This window comes from Tachypleus tridentatus, chromosome 6 (genome assembly GCF_004210375.1).
Source record: "Tachypleus tridentatus isolate NWPU-2018 chromosome 6, ASM421037v1, whole genome shotgun sequence".
Taxonomy (NCBI): Eukaryota; Metazoa; Arthropoda; class Merostomata; order Xiphosura; family Limulidae; genus Tachypleus; species Tachypleus tridentatus.
Genome location: NC_134830.1, coordinates 136713029 through 136740860, shown reverse-complemented (window position 1 = coordinate 136740860; position 27832 = coordinate 136713029). Strand labels below are relative to the sequence as shown.

The window sequence follows — 27832 nt, the reverse complement described above, 5'->3', positions numbered from 1 at the left end:
TAGGGATTTCTCGACCATGTGTTAAGTGAAACCTGCACATATATAACATAATATAGTTTTATTTTATTTATAAAAGAGTGTGTGTTTCCCTTATAGCAAATTCACACCGAGCTTTCTGCTATGTCCACCGAGGGGAATTGAACCGTTGATTTTAGCGTTGTAAATCTGTAGATTTACCGCTGTCCCTTCGGGAGACTATTTATAAATAATAAGCTTTTATTGAAATGTGCTTATTAAAGTTATTCGAATGGAAAGTTTTGTAACTGAACTAGTTGAAAAAAACAACAACCGGAATTTGACGTTTTAAATCTGTAAACATACCGCTAGGATACTGGGGGACATGGCACGAACTCGCCGAGTGTGCATAATTTTTATCATTTTTTAAATTAATCCTTTCATATTTGATAATAACAATAAATCAAGTTAGCTTTATTTGTAGCAAAACAAAGAAAATGCTTGAAGTATGTTAAAATAAAAAATTTTGAATAAACTATAGTTGCTTTAAGATAATTGGTTGTGTTCTCAAGATTTGTGTGTATGACTAGGATTTTGAAAACGCTTGAGGGATATTCTGGCTATAAAATCTAGTAAAACGGTAAATTGATGTGTCGTACAGTGTAATGTTCGAAATTAAATTAACTTATTTTAAGGATCCAGAATATTTTTCAATGTTATTCGCCAACATCAGGTAGGAAAATAAAAGTAAACTGTGCAGTTTATGCTGTAATTATTCTTTTATTTCTAGTTTCTACAAATTCTAGTGCGCTGTTTATTTTTCTGTAACTTGTAATATTATTACGAGTAAGACCAATGTTACTGGTATTAATAATCTTCGTAGTATTAATAATAGTAATAATTCTAAGTTATAAATTAAAAAAAAAAATTGTATTATGTGTAGTACTGTTAAAAACTGAGAACGTCATGACTGTAATTCCTGTTGTGATACAGAATTTTTGTTTAATCGAAAGGATTTTATGATATATTTGAAGTTCTGCATTTCTGTTCTGATTATAATATTTTAAGTTAATTAATTCACTTGCATAGTCTTCGTTGGTTTGTGTTACTAATAGCAATAATAAGTAATATTACCCTAAAATAAGTTTTCATTCAAAAAATTATAGAAACCTATGATAAAGTTACAACATTGTTTTGTAAACTAGTAAAATGGTACGTTAGTGATAGTAATACTACTAATTTAATATTTTTATTTAATTAAGCAATTTTTAAAGTCCACAAACAATGTTATTGGTTTAGCTTATTTTTTTATTTGCCTATATTATATAGGCCTTCCAAATTTTAAATTTTAGTTCAACTACAGGAAGCTGATGGCTAGTTACTTGGTTCATTAATGTATCAAAATAATGTCATTTTTAATCTTGGTTGAAATAACAGTACCATTTTTCATGCCTCAGAGTCTTAAAACCTTTTAAGTTTGAAAAAGCATGCATGTGTATGAGACCTAAAACCATAAGTGGCATAGGTTATAACTTTAAAATGGCTTGTAATATGAAAGTATTCTGTTCAATATGAAATAACTTATTTTGCAGAGCTAAAACATATCTAATATTGTTTAAACTATAAATAACTGATATTGACACCTTTTAAGAAAATTACTTGGTCCAACAGAATAAAGAGATGAAAGCACATATCAACTATTTAATGAAACACAATCAGATAAAGCCTTTCATGCCCATAAACTTTAAATAATTTAAACTGATAGCATAGTCCACATCATAGGGCTTATTTGTGTTTTCATTCCACCATTCATGAAGACAGCCATGTCAGTTTTAAACACCTGAATCAGATCTCTTGCAATTCATCTACACTGATTTCTTTATCAGTTTATCCATGGGATTTTTAGATGATTCATGCAAAATTCTAAGGACTAAATTTTGAAAATCATAAAATTATATGAAGATGTTGGTGCAGTAAAAGCTAAATCCTAAAAGCTGTATTATACTGTTCTATGGGGTAGAAAAGGGGCAAGTACGTTAGTTTGGCACACTGTCACTTGGACAAGAACTTTATTTCCTGTGAACCATCACTTGTAACATTTGTTGTTCTTGTATATATATTTGTCATTGTTACTATTTATATTCTATTCAATGCCACCACAGTTTGATGTGTAAATTACCCATCACAGAACAATAAGGGAGTATGGAACAATTCTGTGTAGTTTAAATCTCTTCAAGTGTAATATAAGTGTCAACAGTAATATATTCTATGAGCTAGCAGTTCTTTAAAACAATTATATTTAAGGAATCTTGATTTATGTTTCTAAAGGTTTTAGTTACTATACATATATATAATGTTGAAAGTATTGTTGCTATTTATAAAATAACTGTACTTTCTGTGAATAGCCTTCAGACTTAATTTTAAATTTATTAATTGTATTTTCCCATTATTACTAATTTGCTGGTTTTTTATTAGTTGTTGATTATCACTTATGTTGAAAATGAACTAAGAAGTTTTCTGAGATGAGCCTCAAACCAAATGCTGTCATGATCCAAAAAGTCTCACCAGTTGAAGAAGCAAATCCCACTAGTGGAGTGGATGAGGTGATCCATGTGAAATATCAAGTTTTGTCAGCGGAGGTCCTACAGCAAGCTCACCATCGAGCTAAGTATAAGTTCCAGAAATGGAAGGAAGAAATTGAATGGAAAGAGTACTGTGAGAAAGAACTAAAATTACTGAATACCAAAGTATTTCAGACAAATCCACTCATATTAGCACCTAATCAAACAGCTCACTCTGGTGACAAGTCATGTAGGCAAGCTGCAAAAAGAAATAATGTTAACCCTACAGTGAAAATTAAAGAAGCAAGACAACAAAATTGTCTGAAAAAACCTCCTATTTCTGTTGTTAAAAATAGTATCTCTAAAAAAGGTCTTTCTAGAACTGGTAAGTTATGTTTTTGTAGCATTACTTCTAAAAAGTCCATTTTCATAGGTAGCCTGTATAGTTCTTGCATAGATGTACTAAGAAAATATGTTGTGAAACACCTAAAAATGACATCTTAAACGATTTTTTCAAAGAATTTTCTCACAAAATAGAAAGCTAAAAAACAATCTTACCAAAAGAGACATTGATTCCATTAAAAATCCTAAAACAAGACAAAAACATAAAAATTCTAAAAGCAGATAAAGGTAACGCTATAGTCATAATGAACACGAATGAATACACCCAAAAAATGAAGAACATCCTATCAGACGCTAACAAATTTAAACCAATACACACAAATCCAACAAAGACACATGAGACGCAACTAAACAAAATACTACTAAAAATGAAAAAAGCCAACACAATTTCACAAACACTTTATTCCTACCTACATAAAACCGACTCACGCACACCACAAATATACGGCATCCCCAAACCTCATAAACCAGATTGTCCATTATGACCAATAATATTCACATTAATCGTTTAATTACAATCTTGGTAAATACATAGCATGGGCATTCTCCAAATATGTAACATCAGCCAGCTAATTCGTCAAAGACTCTTTTGATTTCAAGTCTAATCTAAATCAACTTAATTATAAAGCCTTAATGGCCAGTTTCGATGTTATATCCCTCTTTACAGAAGTTCCAACTGCTGAAGCCTGCAAGATAGCCTTAGAACTCTATATATGAGACCCTAACCCATCTATAGACATTCCCAGCAACCAATTAGCAACCCTCATAGAATTCACCACAATGAAGGCAAACTTCATGTTCAACAACCAAAACTATATACAAACAAATGGCCTAAGCATGGGCAACCCAGTATCACCAGTTCTAGCCAATATTTTTATGACACAAGTTGAAACACGAGCAATTAACACAGCATTATATCCACCGCTATACTGGTACAGATATATAGATGACACGGATGTGGGATTCACATCTACAGAACACACACTTAATTTTTTCAATCACATTAACTCTATACATCCCAACATTAACTTCATGTGTGAACAGGAAGAAAGCAATCAAATATCATTTCTTAACCTCAAAATTACAAGAACCTATACACAATTTAAAACAGAAATCCATCGGAAAATCACCCATACTAGACTATATATTCTTTGGGACTCAGCACATGAAACAACACAAAAACTCAACATACTAAGAAACCAAATAAACACAGCCATAAAACTGCTCAACAGATAAAATTAATGATGAATTAGGCAAAATAAAACAATACTTTGTCAACATCAATAAGTTTCCTCCACAAACCGTAGAAAACATTATACACACACACACCTAGACAGAAAGCAAAGTCAACCAACAAAAGTAAATATATCTCACGAATCAACAAATCACAAAACCATATACTGCTGCATGCCATATATTCCCGACATCAGCAGACAAATAACCAACATTTGTCAAAAACTAGTAACAAATTATGACATTCAAGTTAATACCAAATTTATTCAAAAGCCAGGCACAAAACTGAGGTCTATACCATGTGAAAACTACACTGACAAACACCACACCAACATTATTTATAAAATACAATGTGATAACTGCCACGACTTCTGTATTGGAGAAACAAGTAGAAAAATGGAAACCAGATTCAAAGAACATAAAAAGTCACCTTCACACATTTTCGAACACTGCAAGTCAAATAAACACAACATGACCATAGAAAATACTCAAATACTAAATCAAGAAACAAACATAAACAAATGCAAAATTAAAGAAGCCTTACTCATATAACAACTCAAGCCCAGAATGAACCAATTCAAAGGAACACCTTTATATCTATATTAAAAATAATAAAATAAATAATATAAAATTATGTATTCAAACATCTAAGCACGTCCTCTACATTCCGACACTCAGTTACACAACCCCTTTCAAACGTGGTCACCTTCAGGTCAGTTATCTCTTTCTTTCTTTGTGAACCTGACGATGACCTAAGAAGGTCGAAACGTTGTTCGCTCTTCTATGTAAAAAAGTTTCTCAACCCAAACGAGCCGTTTTTACATATATATTTTTCTCTACAAGTGGGTTTTCTCAACATCAGTGAGTACAAATTCAACATCTAAGAGTACTGTAAATGTGTTGTAATCATTTTTAGAATCAGCACAAAGGAATTGGAAATCTCTATCTTTTCATTTTTCTGGATGGTTGTGTAAACTTCTGTAAGACTGCCCCTTAAATCTCTTGAGACAGAATATAATATAAAATTCAAGAATAACAAGGAACCTGTTGGCCCAACAAGGCCATCCAATCTACTAAACTTTATACACAACACTCAGCCAGTATCTCCCTATCATTGAATGTGTAAAATTAAAGTATTTTGTAATTACTGCACTGTATATTTATTAATATCAACCCTGCCTTTATTATAACAGTTTTTCATTGAACATATTCCTGTTTAGGTGGTCTAAACAGTCTTAAATTAAAAACTTTGTTTCTGAAACCTTCATTTTCAACCCATGTTGATTTAACCAGCTTATATCATTTCCTGTCCTCAATTTTAACATTTTGGAATTTATCCATTATTCAAAGAGCTGTCTCATCCTATATTTTTAAAATGTGTTTCACCAATAATTCATGTTATCTGAGATTTCATATTTTTTTCATTTCTAAACTAATATGTTTTTAATTTTTACATTTCAGTTACTTGTTATAAAAAAAACAACATAAAAACAGGAAGTTTAGTACTCATGTCTGGATTCAGTCTTTTTGCTGCTGGTTAGCAAGGCACTGTAAACTCATGTTTTTGTAGCATTATTGCCTGACCACAAAATTCTTCACGCTTATTTCAAATATGTATTTTAGAACATACAAAAATTAAGAATGTCTTAAAGCTACCACAGTTTAACTCTCTCCACACAGCTCAGTTGAATTGACCGATCATGTGACCACAACGTACTCAGTTAATACTGTTACACTTTTAATTGTATTAATTTAAAATAAAGTTTGTGTATCTTCATAAAATTTAGCAGAATTTGAATAAATATTACAAATCTTGCACTTACAAAAAAAAATCAGATTTTGAGAAAACAACTGTGAATATATGAAGTTTTCTTTTGGCTTGTCTGAGTGTAAAGTGATTTTCATGTTAAAATTAAAACTACTTTTTTATTTGCAAATCTTTCAAACTTCCTAAATACCTTTCAAACTTTTTTCAGTGATGTTATTTTCTATACCCTAGACAGTGTCCCATAATTATCACAATTTTTATGGCTTTCCAACTATGCAAAAAGAGCTGTTAAAAATTCATCTAAGTTAATCAATGTGTTTCCCATTGGAACAAAGCTTCCACTGAAAGAGAAGTTAACATTTCTATGTACAGAAAATAGTGAAAGTAAAATGTTTTGTTTTTTTTTAACAGATGAAAACCTTGGTTTTCTATTACTTAAAAATATTATTTTAAATGTAAGGGAGAACTATTAATAAATCTAAAAGAGACAATGTGACAGGTTGGGGTGGTGAGAGGGGTCTCATTTTATCTTTAGCTCTGTAATGAAGAGAGATCAAGAGCTAGAAAAATTATGCTTTGTCTGAGTGATGATAATATTATAGAGAGTAAGTTGCATTAAATTTTGTACTTATTAAAGGGATGGTGAATAAATCAGAGACGAGGGGATGCATGGAAAAAAAATGTCTCATTTCTCACACTAAAGGAAATTTAGAATTTTTAATATTGTTTAATAAAATTAAGACCACAAAATTTGTGTACTAAAATGTGGATTATTAGTTATGATTTTATGCTGTTTAGTATAACCTAAAGATAGTTCAATTAAAGTTTGAATGTAAGTGACTAATGATCTTGTCATGTGGGTAGTAAAGGATGCTTGTGGTGAGATGGTTAATCTGGTTTTAAAAACAATAAAACTGAGACCCAATATTTCATTATGGACATTAAAGTGAAATGTCATATATAATGAATGTTGTGAAGATTATAAATAATTTGGTAATAATGTTAAAGAGAATTATGAGCATTTTTTTTAAAGATAAAATGATATTAGAGGTGTGTGTTGTGTGTTTAATATTTGTATCTGGTCAAATAAAGAAGATTGGAGGTTCTAATTTTATATTCTGATTTGATAGTATTTATAGTATATTTTTGTAATTTAGTTTGACACTTAGGGGATTAAATAAGAGTAGAAATAAAATCAGAATTGGACAACTTGGAGTTCGTACATATTACGTAATATACAGAAGTGAACTCATTTAAATATTTGGAACTAAGAAACCAAATTTTAGACCATCTAAAACTTTGAATTATCCCAGACTTCATTTTATATCAGCTTTGGTTGTCATGTGAGTTGTTGCTTTATACATTAAAGTTATTTAAACGTGATATACTCATCATTCTGTATTTCAGGTGTTAGTACATGTTCGAAATTTATTTAACATGATACCCTGTAGACTGACTGATTTTTATAGGTGGATATTCTACAAGGGTTCAAGTTACAGGGTATTGATCATATTTTTGTATGATATTGATTTACTGAACTTGTATTTTTCTAGTATTCTACATTTATATTTTTTTCTAAAATTGTAAAAGTATATTAGAGATTGGTACCTGTATGCTGACTATATGTATGTGCCATTAACTGTTGTTTTACTGTGCAATTTTATAAGATCATTGTCTTCACCTCCACACAGCATCTTTTACCATAATTATCTAATTCATGTCTTGATTACAGTTCCTGATGTTACATTATTTGATGTCTGTAGATCAGTCAAGAACAGTACCATACATGCAGCAAGTAGTCCAGAATAAAAAATATCATGATAAGGCCCTACAAACCATCTGTCACCAAATTCAAGAAGTCCAGAAAGACCTAAGATTACTAAAGAAAGAGGTAAGCTAATACTGTATATTTCACAAGGGACTTCGAGTGTGCATGGGTTTCATATACAAAGTATAGATTATAATGCTTAAAAGTACTTTCTTCTCTCTAATTACATCCCCTGCTAGTACAGCAGTAAGTCTACAGATTTACAACACTAAAATCAGGGTTTCGATTCCCCTCGGTGTACTCGGCAGATAGCCCAATGTGGCTTTGCTTTCTGAAAACACTCTCTCTCTCTCTCTCTAATTAAAAATAAATCCATATTTAGTTAGAAGCTTGGAGTATTTTGTGAAATTTCTTTTAGTGCCAAGTTATTGAATATGAAGAAACATATATCACGATGTTGCTGTATTATTTGGTTTCATTTAACAATTTTGTTACTAAGGTATGTGAATGTTACAGCTGTAAGAAAATAAAAGTAATTGATGTTTAAATAAACTGTTTTAAAGTGACCATTAATTAATCTCTTACTTGTTAATTGCTAATTTTTTCATTAAAAATATAAAGATTTTTCTTTATCTCCTTTTTTCGCAGTAGATGATGAACAATTAGTACTAGAAGTCCTGGAGACAGTAAAACTGAAATCTTAATAGAAAAAAAACTAAAAAAAACACCTTAGCTTTTTCAGTGTTGCCCTTGCTTATCTATCCTTGAAAAAGTACTTTTAAATCTGTTTATTTTTAAGAAATAAACATTTCCACCTCCATCTTAAGCTGTGAACTAGTATAAAATGCTGTCCTTCACTATTATTTAAGACAGTTTGGAAAATGCAAGTTCTGTTAGAAAAAAAAAAAAAAATTTAATTTGAACCTAATCTGCATTTTCAGAATCTTAAAATAGTTTTCTCTCGTTCTATTACCATCAGAATACAACACAAGGAAATAATAATCCTTTATTCAATCAATTCTTCAGAAAACACAGGCCTGCAAATTTAAACTTCATAAAAGTTGTTAGGTTTAGTTTTAATAACAGGTTTTTTTCCCTAATTTAGCTTCAAAGATTTTTAAAATATATTTTTTTCTATCACATTAGTAATTTTTACAAATTGGGAAGAGAAAATAAACCCTGTTACTTAGTTTAAATTATTATTTCGTTTACCACAATTAACATTTTTTTGTCATTTATGTTTGTTAAAAATGGAAAAACTGAAGAAAAGGGAAGATCATTGATGTCAAATGAATGTGAATCTTCAATTGTGATGATTTTGTTTTGTGAGATGTGTCTTTTTTATCTCTGAGTGATAGCTTTATGTATTGCATTGTGACATTTTGTGAAAAATCTATACATAGTGGAGAAAAATAAATATTTTTGAATTCAACATAGAGGAATAACTGTAGAACATGAAAAAATTTCAACACAATAAAATCATTGTAGGCCAGGGTAAATTTCTAACATTCAGTAATATCGCTTCTTTTCTCAAGAGACTTTTTCCTATAGGTAACCCTTCCATCATTTGAATCATCTATGTAGTCCTTCTCAAACCATTTCCAATAAGCCAGTATCCTTCCTTAAACAAGGACACCACAACTGTATACAGAATTCTAAGTGAGGTCTAACTAGCTATTTGTATAGAGATATGATTACCTATTTTGTCTTGTAACCAGTATGTCTGTAAACAAGCCCCGTTTCAATTGTTTGAGTGATACATCCACCAGTATGTCAAGATTGTTTTCTGAACAGCTCCACTGAGTGGTTTCTGGCTTTATGAAATTTTTGATTGAAATTATAACAACATAAATTCAGTATACTGCATGTACTATTTATAAAAAATATTTGCCAAGTATTTGTCCAACATATCAATTGAAACAAGTCATTTTGTACAAATTCAGTAGTTAGAAACAACCAAGAATATACTATCATAAGCACACTTTACTAATTTAATAATTGTCTCCTTGTCCATTTAAAAGAGGGAAAACAACAAATGCCCAAGCACTAACACTCAAGGCACTAATAACTGGATGCATTAATAACACCATTTTGATTTTTCATATATAACCACTTGTAATTAAATTAACTAGCATTTCTTCAACCCCTACGGGTTTGATTTCCTTCGCTAATCAATTGTGTATCACTTTATCAAAAGCTTCTTAAAAAGCTGACCACACCAAATGTGCATTGTTCCCTATTATATAGATGTCAACTAATTCTCTTGAAGAAAGGTAACAGATTTCAAAGGTAAGATTTTCTTTTGGTGAATTCATGCTGCTTTCATTTCCAAAGTATTGTTATTATTATTACTACAGAAGTAAGAATAACAGTGCTGTAATTTTTAATGAAAGCATTACCATTACATTTGAAAATATAAGTAACCTTGGCAACCCTTTAATCATCGGAAACCTCCTGTCCACTTTCTGTTGACTTATCAAAGGTAAGAGCGAAGGACTTGCACATATATAGTCTTTGAACTCATTCAAAACCTTAAGAAAAACCTTGTCTGGTACTTTATTTTATCTATATTAAAATATTAAATTTGATCTTTATTCCTACACTGTTTACTCATTACTTTGAAAATGTATAGAAAGGCTTGAGCTTGTCATAAAAAGTAAGTAATAGGTGGTCAGTTGCAGAAGAATAAGTTTGAGTAAAACAAAACTGAAATTAAATTTTTTAGGTGATGTTTAAGGAGACTATCCATACAAATTCAGGCTGAATAGAAGTTATTCTTATGGTCTCTAATTACAAAAGTGACTGAAATAGGTGGCGTAGAATACATTTACAATGTAAACAAAATCTCAGTATATTGTTCAGATAGGTCATTATATTTAAAATGGTGGTAGTTCAATACAGTAGATTTGTAATAATAAATCAGTCTTCACTTCAGAGTATTTTTTGCACATTTATTAACAAATCAGTTATTTGCAGTTGCATGAACTCAACTGTGTTTGGCATGAAATCTGTATCTTATATTTATTAGAATATGTGCTGTACTCTTACATATTTTTATTGTAATGGAAAAAATATATTTATAATTATATGAATTTTTTGAATATATGTTTGTTGTTGTATTCATTCATATTTAAAGTAACTTTTTTACGATTAAGCTCTCTGAATCTAGAGCTCCTGAAGCAACTCGAAGTACAGTTGTTTCAAAAGATCTGGTGAAGAAAGGTAAAATCTTGGATTGGTGCAAAATGGAAGAGGAAGGTGCACAAACACTTGATGGTAAGTATTAATTTTATCAAATAATTACAGAAGAAACTGACAAATAAGTATACATAAATTAATAGATATGGAAGTAAAAAAGCAAAAAGGGGGGGAAATGATGAAGATGTGTTGCCAAAGGTTTCAGATGGATATCTGGATTTAAATTGAGTCATCCTACCAAGAAAATTTACTATTTTATATCAAATTGTTTGCATTTTCCTGAACCCTTTGAAGCTTTTTCATGTTTGAAAGAGAAGGTGTTTGAGTATTAGAATATTGAATCTCTTCATTGTTTTGTCAGGGGAAATGCTAGTTTTTAAATCAATTGAAAATGTCAGGATATCATGTCCTTTTGTTTTATTACAATTTGCAGACAGTTTTTCCCTTTCATGTATATGTTTTATATATGGCATGCTGGTACAGATTTTTAAATATAATGATGAAATACCTACCCATTTTGAGGCTAATAAAACTTTGGGATGGCTAGAATGGGTTAGAAATAAAACTATTCTGATATGGTACTTACTTCTACTTCCAAGATTAACTATTCCTATTTATTTCTCTGTTTATATGCAAACCTTTTCTTTATGGATGCCATAAGCCTTCTGCTTCCTTTTATTGGAATTGCAAGATTCCAACGTTTCTCATGCAATTCAACAATCATCATTTCCTTGCTTATAGAATCATGACATGCTTATGTCACACATGTGACTTCTTCTACACTCCTCTACTGAACTATCACTTCTCATGTGGCAGCATTTGAGTTCAAATTTGCTCTTTTGTTTGTGTAATGAATCATATTCAATTTATTTTTTCCATGAATTGGTTCTTTTTCCAATTAAGTTGCTTTCATTCAACCTGTTTCTCATCAGTATTTTTTAAGTAATTCTGGTCATTTTATTTCTACACTTGAAGGTGGTTAACCTTTCTGTGACAATTAATTTTGAAGTTAACATTATCATTTTAGAAGTTGCATCAGTGACCAGCATTTTCTCTCAGGTTTCAGGTGCAGCACCTTAATAGTGGATTTATCTGCTTGTATAGGTTTGGAGATTGAATATTACATGGGGCAGTCTTTGTCCCTAAACATTGCCTAGGTTTCTCCTAAGCCTTTGCAGGCTAAAAAGAACTTTTATCATATTTTTCCACCTCCAGAGTTTGCCATTCCTTCTTATTCCCAACCTGATGAGTCTGCTAGGCCCAATTTGGTCTTTATGTATTTTGTCACAGGTTTGTGATGTTTTATCCCTTTTCCTTATTGCAAGAATAATCTTCCCAACTGATTTTGGTTTTTCCTCTTTCTCCTGATGTTTGGGTTCATGGTGACCAGTTTTCCTCACAATTAAGTAAGAGGATTAGCATGTTGTGCCCTCAGAGGACTTCTGATCATTTTGCTTTTTCCTACCATCATACTGACTCTTCATTTTTAGATCAGCAGTTGTTAGGTTTCTTATTACTCATTTGGGGAGCAGTACCTGAATCAAATGTCAGTCTTACTCAGACCTAATATCCTCAGTATTTTTTCTTATTTTGGGGTGGATTATCAATTTTAGGCCCTCCCCTTATGACTTATCTCTTCACCTTACATGTTTTGTTAAGTAGTCCAGTCTTTTGATTGGCATCTTCAATCTCTGAGGCTTCTTTTGACTCATTGTGAGCAGGAATTGGCCAATCATACCTAGCATCTTCTTTCTTTGGTGACCCCCATCAATATCTTGTCCATTTGGAGTGTCTTTTTCAACATACATGTCAGTTGAGCTCAACCTTCTTCTTTATGATTTCTTGGCTGAGTTACCTGCTGCTCATGAGGTTCTATTGCTTTTGGGAGGTGGTCTTCAATGACATCTCTAGTCATGTCATTGAAGAATGCCCCTCTGTTGTGTCCATTCCATTCCTAGTTAGATCCTTTTGGTTGCTCCTTAATAGCCAGCAAAACTGTTTGATAGCTTGGAGCTAATCCTCATTTCATATCCAGGAATCGGAGTATTTCTCGAACCTTTTTGCAGTGGGTCACAGATAAAAGGCCACATCTTTGTATTTGTTGACTTGCATTCAAACTTTTATTGTTCTAGTATTTTGTGAATTTATGTTAACAAGTTTCGTATCATATTGTAAATTATAATTCAAAAAATTTTATTATATATCACTTAATTTCTTAATTTAAAAGTAAATATTAAAAAAACACACCTAAATAGGGTGGTTATTGGTGTAGCACAGCTATCCCATTATGTAACTTTGTGCTTGACAACAAAGTGTCAGAAAAAGACAAATGTTATACTCATCTTTTAACTATTATTTTTTTAATATTAAAGCTGGTAGAGGGTAAGTGTTTGTTTATTACTACTGTTAGATTATTCAGAAAGAATGAAGTTATTTACTGCAAGATGGAAGAATAAATGTATTCTATAGTAGATTAAAATTATTTTGTTTCCAGTTATTTGTTGATTTTTGTGAAAGCTTTCACAAATTCTTTGGGAAAGTGATCCTGAGCTAAGTTTTATTTAGGTTGTAAATTACAGGAAAACATATACAAACATATACTTGTCTTTGAATGATATGATTTGATTGAAAGTTATTGATTGCTATAAGATATTCTCTTAAACTCATAGTAATGAATGGAAAACTATGACTAATTTCATTGTTGTTATACAGTATCAGAGTTACAACAAAAAAATGCACGTGTTTATTTTTATCTAACTACTATGTTATGGAAAGATATATATATTTTGAGATTTATTAACATGTTTAAAAAAATTTAAGTTTTGTTTTTATTTCATTAGGAAAACAGCATGCTGTTCTGAAAAGAGCAGTAGCCCATCTGGTGGCAAAAAAGGCTAAAAAGTCACCCAAGACTGTTGGATTTCTTTTGCCTAAACATTTGCAGGTTGGTATGCTGCTACATGTTATATTAGATACAAAGTAGAAAATGTTTAGATAGTTCCACAGTGTTTGTCTTCTTTATATGTGTGTTTTCACATCTTAACAGATAATTTAGATACACAGCTCAATAATTTAAAGTAATGTTCAGTTTGTTAGTGTTTTCATGAGAAAACAAAGTACTGTACATTAGTTTTAATCATTTTCAGCTCTTAAGACTTCAGTTAGTGAGACATGCCAGTAAAAAAAAAACATTTCTGAAGTACATTTGACTTTAACTGGTTTACTGTATGTGACTGCAAGCCTCTAATACTCTGCACAATCTTCTCAGTGTATCAAAGTGGTTATGGTTACTTTTTCAATCTTTAAAGAAGGTTGACTGTTTCTAACATTGTTAAAAGCAATGAACTCAATATTGTATAAACAAACTTGTTATTTCTAAAGAAAGAGTTTCTATATCGTAGTTGGCTACTGTTGTTTAAGTAAAAGCATCTAACTGTTAATATATTTATAGATATGTTTACAAGTTAAGGTTGTGAAATGGATATTTTAAGTGCCAAATCCCCATATTGTAATTCTGTTTTATTCACATTTCATTAGTTATTAAAATGTACAGATATTGTTGTGAAGGGGAATATTTATAGGGTCTGCATTTGTTTGAAATGTTTACCACATATTTATCATCACTATGTTTGTAATCATTGTTATATTCTACAAAATGAAAATTACCTGAGAAGAACCTAGACATCAGTCTTATTGTCATATTGTTAGTAGTAATAATTCGTTTAAGGTTTTCATTTCACTATACGTGATAAGAAACAGTGCTGCTTCTAGGACACCTACTTCATGTATTTATGCTATTTTGATTACCAATGGAACAAAATGATCCTGTTTACTAATTCACTCACAATAAATAGAAGTACTCATTTTAATTTTTCATGTGTGCCTACCCTTCAAAATGTATTACATATTCATGAATGACTTTATAACAATAGATCAAGATCACGACTAGAAATTCCTAAATGGTAATTAACTCACTTGGTTATGCAAATGAATGTGATTGTCTGTTTTACGATATAAGGGGGTGTTGTGGGAGATTCCCTTGATACTACAGGATATCGATCATTAAAAATGGAAAAATTAAAGGTATGAAGACATTTAAAAAGCAGTTAATTTAAATAGAAAAACGTTACTAAATCTTTCAGTTAAATTGATGCAGAAATATAAATAATAACAAGAAAAGGTGCAGAGAAGATGACAAACACAAGTTTCTTCAATGACTGTGTAGATGTTTTGATGAAAGTGGGTTAACCAATGAGACTTAACTACATGTTACATATTTTCAGTATATACACAAATGAAACAAATTAACATGATTCAATGTACTGTTTCTTTAATTAAAAGTTATTTGATCATGTTGTGTTTTTATGACATCTGAAGTTGACACCACCTTTGTTACATGAATGGCCCACTTTTGGGAAGTCAATGGGGGATTTGGCCTGCTTGAGAAAATTCCTAGAAGCAACACTGAGAAGTCTCAAAATAATGAAAACAATGTGGAAAGAATGGATTTTAATTGTTCAGATTATGATAGTGCTTGCGTAGTAATTATTTTATTTGTATCCTAGGAAAGGTATCAGCTAAGTCACCATAGCAGTTTTAAACATTTGTCAGAACAAGACCGGAGAAACAAGAAGAAAAAGAATGATTTCCACCAGACATATGAAAATGAAAAAAAGTCTTTGGAATCTCTCAGACTTATTAGGTATCTAAGTATATAAAAATAAAATGTATCTAACTTTACATTTGAGATATTTGGTTAAAGAATAGTGATTTATTTTGACATAAAGCAATTCAATTTTTCTCACTGCTTGCAGAGATAAAGCTGTGATCACATCTCCTGCTAGTGAATGGATGACAAAAAATTTGCAAGGCCTAAAAAAGGTAAATTTTTTAATACTTTACTGTAAGTTTGATATACACATTATTTTATATTTTAAAGTACATGGTTAAAAGAAATAGCTTTTTGTTCATTGGCATCATAAATAGGCAGAAAGGGTATTTCTTTTCACTGTACTAAAAACAGGCTAACACATCTGTGAATTCTATTGTGAAATGAAGGTTCCAACTGTTAAGATATTTTTGTAGTTTAAAAGTATCACTTTTTTACTCTGTCATTTATATCCTTTTGAATTTTTTGGCCATAATGATCCCACGCTAAAGAAAAACAAAACTACAAGTAAATCGCCAAACCTGTTTTTTATGAATAAGTTATATTTGAATGATAAGTCTAATATTATAAATGTTCAAACTGTCCACATTTCAACATATACATCTGCTACAACAGAATTTGTATAATTAACCCTGTATTTTGGATATAGAAACGTTTCCTTTTGATTTTTCTCCTATTTTAAAGATGTTTAGAGGAAAACATTTTTGATTTTGTTTTTTGGTGTCTCACTTTATATTTCAACAAATCTCATTAATTTTGAGTAAAGATATTTAATTTTTATGATCATTTTCTAGGATGATGTTGAAACCTTTTTCACAGGCTATACATTCCAGAAACAAAAGTCTGAGAACAGAAACTGCCAAAGACTGAAAAATCCATTACAGCATAACTGGCTGCATGATTTAAACAAAATGTGGGTGAAACTGGAATCTAAAGAGGTAGGACTGGTGATCATTGTTTTACATTTAAAATGCTTATAAGTGTTGTATGACAAATCACAAAGTCTGAAGGTAAAGATACTGTTCTTGACAGTCGATGTGTAAACAGGTGAAAGTTATTGTAAACTAAAAACTTCATCTCTCACTTAAGGGATATAAAACTCTCCTAGTATCATTCTATTTCATTGATTCAACTAGGATGGTGAGAGCTGATTGTTGTTTAAACCTTCAGTTTTCATCTTTTTTCAGTATGCAATTTGTTTTCAAATGTAAGATGATTTATTTCATGTATTAACCCAGTTTATTGTTTAAAAAAAAAATCTCATTCATTTGGTTATTTAGCTTGAAAAAATATTTCAGAAATAAGATGGCATTAAAGTAATCAGTTTGTTTTTATTCAGAGAGATTGTTTGCCTATGTAGCAATTTATGTTTATCCTTTGGCCATTTTCTTTCAAAGTATTTTTACTTTTTAAGACTTATTTTTCTTTCTGATTAACCTCTTCTACTTAGGGGCTAACTAATTATCTTGTCTTCTTGCCACAGTAACATGTAATGTTTATTTTTACAAAAGAAAACCAGAATTAGATTCCTTATAATATTGGAGTGCTAAGATTGTAATGAAAAGGAAAACCAAAAATAAATTATGTATATGTTTAATTGTGAAGAATCTAATCACAGATTAGGGGAACTTTAAATAAAAAATGGCTTAAGCATCCAAGTTTCTGTTATCAAAACTAGTTGTGTATGAAGAGCATTCTATTACATGTAATGCTCCTCTTGGTATAGACAGAGAGAAAAAATTATAACATGGACATCTGAATTTCTTTTTAGTTCTTGCAACAAACAAAGACAATAAAAGAAAACACTGACATCCCTATACTGCAAGTTTTAATAAAAGAAACATAGTTCTGATTCCTAATGCAGTGATAGCATACTGTAGATTATTAGTACCTTTATCAAATTCTTTCACAGCTTACTCTGTAAAGTGGAATTTTCTTTTCCAAAATGTTTTGTTTTTCTAGATGCAAAGGCAATCAGGTCACAATATGACTTAAAAAATTCTATGCAAAATGTATTCAAGTTCATATTCATAAAGTTCTCTGTAAAGAATGTTCACAGTGGGATTCATATAGTTCTCTGAAGAGAGTGTTCTTTGTTTTAAGGGATGCTAGCATGTTTTAAAGTCAGTCTTGTTTAGCATAAGTAAAAATCCATTAAAGTTAAAATATTAATATTTATTGTAAATATAAATAATCATATTTACAAAAGTTTTCGCTCAACATAAATTTTGCTTAGAAACTTCTAAAACTAAGTTTTCTACATGGAAATTCCTTTCTTAATATATATTTTTAAACTTTAGCTCTTGTTAACAAATGCATTGTATTGGGAACGGATAAAAGTAATGTCTCTCCTCATATTTTAAAACTGTTTGTAGCCTTAATTATTTTGAATGTACTGTTTTGGTGTTTTTTTTTCTTCTCATTACTTCTCATATCTCTTCAAATACCTTCTGACATTTTCAAGTTAAGGTATGAGGAATGTATGTAGACTTAACAGTTTATTGCTCATGCTTTTCAAGAGGGATTTATTATGGTACAAAAATTATTTATCAACTTTCACTTTTTTTAGATTTATGTTGATTGAAGATCTTAATGAACATTCATATGGTTTGTAAATGATTTGATACAGTGTCTCTGAAATTATTTAAATGAAGTGTTCAGTAATTGAAATTTTATAGTTCCAGATGAAAAACAATATCTGCCAGAGATGGGGAGAAGTTTGTCGTGGGGATCTCCCAACACAACAGCAAGAATCCTCAACTCAATCACCAGAGCCCATTCTTATTTCTAAGTCATCACAGCCAACTGTTTCTGGGCATAATGAACCCATCCCCTTTGAGGCAAAGTGAGACATTGTTTCTATTATCTGTTGCTCTTGGTGCTTTCATGTCATTTTATGACAATTTTGCTTTAATTTGTAACCCTATAAATGGTGTCTCAGTAGAATTTGTAATACCAAAGATTTATACAACTTGTCTATCACTAGAATTCTAGAAATTGCTCTGTAGTGATTGGTCAAGATTAATTTGATATTTTTTAAATGTTTATAATCCATTACTATTTTCTAACAAGCTTGCTGCTTTTTCATACAACAAAGGTATCTGGCAGTGCCAGGCTTAAAAAGGAAATGCTATAAATTTCACATAGGCCACATTATTCCACTGTCTTGAGCCATTGCAAATTATCTGTTTGTCTGATGCAAATGTACCTAAGTTACGTGTAGCATCAACCATTAATTTTATTTTGTGTTGGCTTTGTTTAATTTAAAAACAGTGTTTTCTGTAGTTGATTATTTAAAGCTTTGAGGTTGTTAACTTGGAGTAGCAGCTGAACTTTACTGTATATTTTGGCATGTATAAACAGCCTCCTGAATATGCAATGTGATCAAATATCGCTCTTTAGTAAAGGGTATTTCCTAACAACTTAATTTTTAACCGTCTAGTTTGAATGAAGGTGATTACAATAGTACAGACCTACTGCTGTCTGTTATCCTTTGTAAATGCTTTTTTACTCAAAAATGGTATATTAAAGGCAGGCGTAAGTTTCATGAAGAGCTTATAACATCCATTTTTTAAGACTCACTAAGTTATTCACCTTTTAGTTCTCAAGCAGTGTGTTGACTTTGCTTTAGAAGAAACCTTAAATCTGTATGGTTATCCTTGCTTACTGTTTAAAGCCAATATTATTAGCTGTGGCCTTTGTTTTGGCAAAGTAATGATATCTGGTATTGATAAATTATGCTGGATTTCTGCCAGTACAGAGTGGCCAAAACAATGTTTATTTTTGAAACATAACTATCAATGAAAGTGAAACAAAACGTGCAAAATGCTTATTTTGTCCTTGAATTTTTGTTTGCTTAATCAAGCTTTAAGTGTGCAGATGTTTCAACTAAGTTGTTGGTCATAATTAATGCAAGCCAGATATTTGATTTGGATGGTTTTGTAGGCAGAAATATATACTGAATTCCATTTACATTCTATTTTTCTTTATTTAGAAGATGTTTGAAAATTTACAGAGTAGTTTAGTTTATCATTTCTGACAGATCAATGCAATGTAGGCATTTCTTGCAAAACTCGTAGAGGATTCAATATTCAGGTTTAACAGTTTTGCTGCCACATTTATTATAGATAACTGTTCTGGAGTCAGGTTTATTATTACTTACACAGAAAATTATGTGGTGTTGTGTAATTACTTGTATTCTATTTATTGTTATCAACATCAACTTTTGTAAAGATAGTTACCTGAAATATTTCACAGAAGAATATGTTTGCTAATCATAAGAAGTATTAATTAATTAATTATTCATGTCTTTTATATCCAAAATATGTTAATTGATATGCAACATTTCTGATTGTTTTTAATAAATTATAAAGTTATTGATTTTGAAGCACACCAACTCCTCAGAACATTTACTCCATTTTTCAAGGCTAAAACAAAGTTATGTAGTGCATTCCACACATTTTTCTCATGGCATTGAAAGAGTTAAAGGCCATATGGTATAGACTTTAGAGATTTGTTGAAAAAAATTACTTGAACACTATGGATTTCAGCTTATTTGTTAAAGCATTTGTCTCCAATTTTCAACCTTTTTTTTAATTATAAAGATACATAAACCAAAGTTTCTCTCCAATTCTTTTTTTGTTTAATAAATAACTGTTCTTGGCATATCAAAACACAAGATAAAAGATTCTGTCTGGTTATAAAGTAACAGGTTCAGTATCTGATTGATTCTTGGGACTGAGTAACTGGTTCACAAACTTAGATTCAGTTAAAAATCAGTGTAAAATTGTAACAGTAACATGCTACCTTTCATCTCTTCTTAAGAAGCCCAGTATTTTTTAACTTGGCATAACTAAACTTGTAGTGTTTTTATTGGCCTAGACATTCTGGTGAACTTTGAAGTTTACTGTGTAAGGATAACTATTTTATTGCTAAACATGGTAAAGGATTGTCCTAATTATTTGTAGTTAGTAGTTAGTTTCATGTGTTTCAGCAATCTTTTTATGTTCAGAGAGAGTTTTCTATATAAAAAGAATTAGAATTCACCCGTTATGCTCATAACCAGCTACTTGTTCAGTTTCTTTTAAGCTTAAAAGAGAAGTTTATATTAACAATGGATGTGTGCGAGGGAAAACAAAGCTTGGTAATAAAAACAATTATAACACCCATGATGAAATACACGATTTAGTTAAAAATAGACTCGGATTTTTTGACACACAATTTTGTATGTATCAAATTTACCATTCTTTTTTTCTTTCTTTCTTGCAAATCTTTTAGGGATGTTAAGCTGGAAAGACAGTTACCTGGTATTGTGTTCACAAAACCTGATATGAGTAATAAGACAAGAGTATGTACTTCCAGTTCATTTCATCAGCCACATTTAAAGGGTTTGCTGTACATGTCTTCACAACAACTAGAAGCAATCCATAGTTACAAAAGAGAATATGAACGTTATCTTAGAAGAAAATCCTTTTCACTTAAAGGGGTCGAGAATTCTGTGAAACTGGTTGAAGAGTAAGCCATTGTTTTAGTGTCACTGGTAATGTGTTGAAAGTTAGACAGTGTGTAAACCCTTTTAAACTATTCAAAATACTGTATGATTTCAAACTTGTTTTTTTTAAGTAATATGTACAATTGTTTTGGAAGGAATTACTTTGTAGTTATATCTTCATGTGATCAGTACAGCTGGATCAAATACTAAAGGTATTCTTTGCAACATAATGTTTGATATAATTTTTGTTTCTGATCTATGTCATAATCAGAAGTGATTGATAACTTAATGTCTTAAGCAAAATCGAAGTGACCATAATACTGCATTCTCTTTAAAAGACACATTGTATTAAACTTTTGTATTTGACCAAATCTAAATTTTACATTTTGTTGTTAAATTGTCCATTAAAACTAGGTGCTATTTCTGAATATTACACTTAGAATGTAAGAAAGTAGGTCATCTTTCTATGAGACTAATAAGCACACCAAACATTTCACATGTACAAAATATTTCATTAGAACATAACACACAAAGGGCTCTTGAATCAGCCCTGTCTGCTACTCTAGGAAATAGTTAAGTGAAGGAAGATTTACTCATGTTGTATAAAGGACAAAAGTCATACATTCACTTTCTCTTCAGGGTTTATGAGTGAAATACTTAGCTGATATACAGATGACTTAGAAATGGGCAAATTTGATTTTTAATTTCAGTTATGGTACTTGTGGAGTATGTGTTATTCTTCAGAATCAGAGGAAATATATAGTATTTCATAACAGTAGACATGAAAACCAATCAGGTAGAGCAATGATTTTGTAGTATTACAGGGAATATATCAACAGAACATACAAAATGTAACCAGTCAGCTGTCAAAAAATAAAACATAATAAAAGTAAGACCACCACTGTTGGACTATGTAACAGTATTCACGTGGTATCAAGTGAGACCACCACTGTTTGACTACAAAACACAATTTATGAAATACTTGGATCACACGTTTAAGAGAGCTAGGAATATTGATGTATAAATAAGAGAGACTACAATCTGAGATTATGTAATAGAAACTACTGTACATTACAGGAATATTATTAAAAACAAGTCTCTCTTGAGGTCCAATTTTTGGTTGTAAATGTTTGACATCTTTTGCAATTAAATGAAAGGCATCCTTAAAATATGAAAAGTAAAACACCTTAGTTGTCATAAAATAAAATATAGTAACAACTCTTCTGTTTCCATTTAGATCTGTTTGAAGTAATTTTCATATTCAATGGAACAACAGAAATATGATTAAATTTGGGAGTTTATATTGACCAATCTTATGATTTTTCAAGAATGTATTTTTATTGTTTTTTTAATACATTTGAGGCTAACTTATGTAACTGTATTGAGAACATACTGAAATCAAAATTTTCAGTTTCATTATAGTAAAATTTTGTATTACAGAACTGCAGAGACACTTCTGAATGAGTTGATGATTGACATGGTTGAAGAACTCGAAAACCTTCCAGATACTTGTGTCTCCCAACTGTATTCACAAGAATTTGTTAGTGACAAGACAGGTAAAGCTAACAGAACATTTAATTCAGAGCACTGTTGAATTTGGAAAAGTATCTAGCTAATGTGTTAGTACAAACCAGTAAGGTTAGCTCCCTTTTGGAAAGATTTAAAATAAAACATCACTAGAAGAACTTAGAAAAAAATTTAATGTAGTTTTTAGGTTGTTCTCAACTCTTAATTTCTCATTCTGTTTATTTTTGTCTATTTAATTGCTTGTATATTTGAAAGCTTCAAGAATTTTTGTTTAAAAACAGCATCTTAGTGAAAAAAGAGGCTCTTAGCTCAGTTGTAGTTTTAATTTACAAAAATGACAGTAATTATGTATCTCACTTGTGTTGTTTATGATACATGGCTAATTATCCCTAGATTTGTTTATTATTTTTGACTAAAAGTTGAGTGCTTAAGCTGGTCCTAAGTACAACAGTAATGCCATAAGTTATTTAAAGAAAGTAGATTGAACAAGTTAATGGTTGAAACTTTTAATATTAGAACTACATGAAAAAGAATAAATTATGCATTAAGATGAAGAAAAGGTGTTGCTACTTTCATTTCGTACTTTTCATGAGAATGTATATTTGTCATGATTCATAATTCCTCTACATTTAGTGTTAAAGTAAATAAAATCTTTTTACTTTTGATATTTACTCAGGAGGTCCTAGAAGTTAAGCAAATGTCAATAATATACGCTGAAAATAGAATCTTTACTTTATCTGCACTCAGACTAGTCAGAATGTGAATCAGACTGACTAAGTAAATTCAGAAACAAGTCTTTATCATACATACTTTATGAAAAACTTCCAATACAGTACATTACTTCCTCTCTCAAATAAATTTTCATGTTCAGTGTTGCCATCTATATGCAAAAATTGTTTTATGCATTCCACAAGTCTTCTATTTCCCCCTCATTGGAATTGACTGATTCTAATGTGTCTTATGGATCATCATGTATTAATCCTCCACCAGTAAGAGTGTGACGTATTATCATTATGCAAGTGACTCCCTCTATTCAGTTCTACAAAGATGTCACTTTTTGTTTGGCATACTCATGTTCAGACATTGTTTTTCATTTGGACTGTAATTGATTTGCCACCAGTATAATCCTCTTTGCAACCCCCACATAGATCATGAACATCAGTTCCTGGTGGCCTGGGTTTTAGATTGTAGTTGAATTACTGATGGTATGATTCTCATCCTACAATTGTATGGATGTTGATTTCCAGTGGCATGGGCTCTGGATGTAGTTGACTTGTCATATACAGTCTGTCTCACCCTAGCCTCTCTACACCTATGGGCACATTCTTTTCATTTGAACCACTTTTATAATTTCTGGGATTGAGTTTCATAAATATTGCATGGTTCAGATCACTTTCTGGCCATTGTTCTCTCCCAGTTGAATGTACTCCTTTGTTTTCCATCCATATATATGACATCTTTCTGTGATGGATGAAGAGTATATCTGTTTCAAAAGTGGTGCAGTTTCCCATGTCAAAGCTGAAAATCTGACTGTCTCATTGTAGGGAGTGTTCTTCAATTGCTTTTGAAGGATGTGTCTTTCTTTCATGTCATTTTTTTATCTATTTAGTGTGAGATTCTAGCTCTGTATGTGAGAGGAGGTAATGTACTGTATCATAAGTTATAATTTTCCAATACTAAAAACGTATTTCTAGTTGGTACTTATCTTCTCTCAAACTTTACACTCTTCCTCCCCGATGAAAACCAGTGCTTTCATTTCCTACCAACATTTGACATTAGAGTTCAGTAGAATTAAAGAGGGAGTCGCGTATCATGAGAGCATATTGGACTCTAGTTGGTGGAATCTTGATACGATGACTTGCATGAGAGACTCATTGGAATCAGTCAATTCCAGTGGAGGGGAGATAAAAGGTTTGTGGAATATATTAAAAAAAAATCATATAGAGGGCAGTATTGAACGAGAATACCTACCAGTGTGAGAGGAAGTAAGTACCTGTTGGAGATTATAACTTCTGCCTTCCTGTTAAACAACATACCTTTCGTATATACTAAAAATGTGTAAACCTTTATGAAGATAAATCTAATATATTCAGAAGTATAGCATTAATTCTCCAGTAGAGGTTTGGTCCAGTGGACCACTTTCATGCACTTAGGCCGTCAAGGGTCCATACATCATTTCACTGGATAAGTGGATGTCACTTTCTTAATACATCAGAGAGACTGGGTTTATTCTGACTGAGGAATGGAATAAGATTCCTCATAATATCATTCAATGATCGATCAGAAATATGTCCTGAAGATTTGTAGATTATAAATGGATGTCTTGGCAGAGCCACACTTTGTTGTTATTTCATAACTCGATTCAGTTAGATGCTGATCATGATTTAATGAAACTTGTTTCAAATTAATGAGCCAAAGAAAATATCAATAAAAATTAAACAGCTTAGCACATGTTAACTAAATCTGTAAAGTATGCACAATACACATGTTAACTAAATCTGTAAAGTATGCACAATACACATCTATGAGATGCAGTTTTTTTCCTGTGTTAGTAACTGAACCACACCTGTTAGTGATTGCATGTTTTGCCATTCATTGCATAGCTAGCCTTATCTATTACAATTAGCAAAATTAAGTTTTTGATGCAAACACCCTCTGGTGTTCTCAGTTCAATAAGTTGTAAAGTTTAAGTAATATGTGCATAAATATTCTGAAAACTGAAGTTTTTGATCGTTGTTACAGGTAGTTCTGCTCCCAAGTGGCACAGTGGTATGTCCATGGACTTGTAACACTAGAAAACGGGTTTTGATAGGCAGAGCAGAGATAGCCCATTGTGCATAACTACAAACAATTGGGGAGTTCTAATAAAAAGCACAATAACTGTATTTAACACAAACTCTGATTTATATATGTAGATTGTTCTAAATATACTACTTATAATAATAAAAGAGAGATAAATTCTTTGTCTTACTTGTGATAAAGATGTCCAAGTGCTTAGGTTGAAAAACAGTATATTGGAGATGGTCTATTAGAAAATTACACTAATATTAGGGAATTTAATCACTTTATAACATGTAAGTTACATCATTTTTAGACTAAAATAATTATGTTGATGGTGCAGACATTCTATATTAGTCAGATATTGTTTCATGAATACTAAGTTTTATGTGGATTTTGTATCAAAACAGTGGTGTGTAAGGAGTTACGAAGAGGTGGAGTGCTTGAATAGGTATACAGATTTTGCAAGGAAAGGTTCAAAGTATAAGGATCGTCTAAATGCAGTTCCCATGCTGCTGCCAGAAATATTGTTTCAAATATGTTATCATTTGAAATGTTTTTTTCTTCACCCACTTGCTAGTTTATAATAATAATAATAAAATAGATTTAAATTTACTTTACCAAAGTTTTTTTGTTTTATTATTATGTCGGTGCTGTTGCAGAGACAAGTTAGAAGCAAAATTACCAAAATGTGGATTTCTTTTCTTTTTTTTACTTGATCTGTGTATTATAAGATAAATGTAAAACTGCTTGTGACTTGAGCTTACACTGCCCTTGAACATTAATTTATGCAAACTTGTATGAGTAATTATAAGGATTATTTAAGTTATATTTTTTCTTTGTTACGAACAAGGAAAACAAATTGGTTAACGTCTCAAACCAATGTTGACGAGGTTCTTTTGACACCGTTCCCTATCAACAACCAAAATTTACTGTAGACACTGTGGTTTCTCTTATTTTCCAATTTGTTAAATTTTATATGAAAAATGTTAGAAATGAATGTTAGTATACATACATTAAGTCTTTCAATAATATTTGGTTTCTTTTTACAGGTGCACACTTAATGTAGTTTTACGAAAAAAAATAACTGCTGACAACCCAAGGAAGGAAGAGTGTGCAGTCCATCTTAAATTTTTATTATTATATAATATCTTGATGATTAGGTCTTCACGTGAAACTAACTGTACAGATGATGCTGGAAATTTAAGCTTATCATATCATCATGAAGAAAGGCTGTTTCAGATTAGGAGCGGCTGCTCTATGGATGTACTAGAAAATGATACCATATGTAAAACAGGGCATTCTTGGGATAGTGTGGAGATGGCTCTGACATTGAATTTGTAAAAGTTCTGATAAAGGAAGTTTGAGTGAAAAAATGTTTTTTTTTTTTTTTTTAAGATTTACTTAAAATTATAAAAGTACATAAATTATTTTGTCCTAGTTACATTTGGTATATTGTAACAGAGCATACCAAGGTAAGCTGAGAGGTAACCACTCACATGTGACGACAAAACGCATTTGAAAGTTATACATCCAAAAGCAGTAACTAGTAATTGCTTCTAATTAAACATAGCGTGAAGTTTAATTGCACATTTTCTAATATAATTTACATTTATTGATAAATACTAGTTCATTCCAAAACAGCCAAAGGGCTAATAAAGAAACCTACAAAGTCTCATGTAATTTGTTTTTAAAATTTTATTACATTTATTAACTCCAAATACGTATTTTATTTTCACTTAATGCAGACAATACAAAACATGTTTTAAAATGAGTAAAGACTCAAAGTAAAACATAATTAAATTGTTAATGTGTCTTTATTGTATCCTTGATAAAATTATAAGAGTTTATACAGAAGCAAATATGTTTTATTCATACTAAAGTTTAAATATTTACCTTAACTATAAACTGTTTGAAATATTTTAGTGAAAAAATATATTTTGTAGTGTGAAGATCAACCATTTAAATAAGTGCTTGTTTTTAATTATACTTCAAGACAAATTGCAGTTTTTATTCACAAATCTCTTGTTTTGGAGAAAATTTTTTTTTTTTACTTTTCTAATGGTTTCAACACAATCTCATAATTACGTTTCCAAGCAACAAGAAGGAAAAGTTAAATTTATTCTTTCTATTTTTGGTAATTACGTAGAATTATGTAATTCTATTCACTCGTGTAAAATCATTTTTATTATGAATGCAGAATAAAGTTTTGTGATAAACTGAAACTTATTTTTCTTTCCAATATTTTTATTTATCCTTTAGTTGTATTGTTATACATTACAAGGTTTAAACATATTTTTTTAGGTGATAATGCTCGAGTTTCTAGATTATATCAAAAAAGTTTCATAAATATTTTCTTATTGGTATAAGATTTTCACTTGCTTTATAAGAGTTTACAAGCCTATTGTTGTAAAAATTGCAAACTTATTTATTGTAAACAATTCTATACAAACCAAAGTATTACTAAATTCTGTTTGTGAAA

The 27832-nt window shown here is 30.6% G+C and overlaps 1 protein-coding gene across 5 annotated transcripts; it reads left to right on the top strand.

The window, feature by feature from the left end:
- The first annotated feature begins 303 nt into the window (after positions 1-303).
- Positions 304-27575, top strand: LOC143253774 (uncharacterized). Of its 5 annotated transcripts, none has more exons than XM_076508124.1 (12): positions 304-688; positions 2431-2901; positions 7683-7810; positions 10843-10963; positions 13726-13829; positions 15451-15587; positions 15700-15766; positions 16349-16492; positions 18233-18399; positions 20832-21068; positions 22486-22601; positions 26403-27575. In XM_076508124.1, the coding sequence occupies exons 2-12, from the start codon at positions 2478-2480 to the stop codon at positions 26417-26419; spliced, it is 1662 nt and encodes a 553-aa protein (XP_076364239.1). In that variant the 5' UTR covers positions 304-688; positions 2431-2477; the 3' UTR covers positions 26420-27575. The 5 variants fall into 5 exon arrangements, with proteins under 5 accessions (XP_076364239.1, XP_076364242.1, XP_076364240.1 ...); XM_076508127.1 differs by having other exon boundaries at positions 314-688; positions 18239-18399; XM_076508125.1 differs by having other exon boundaries at positions 326-595.
- Positions 27576-27832: the final 257 nt, after the last annotated feature.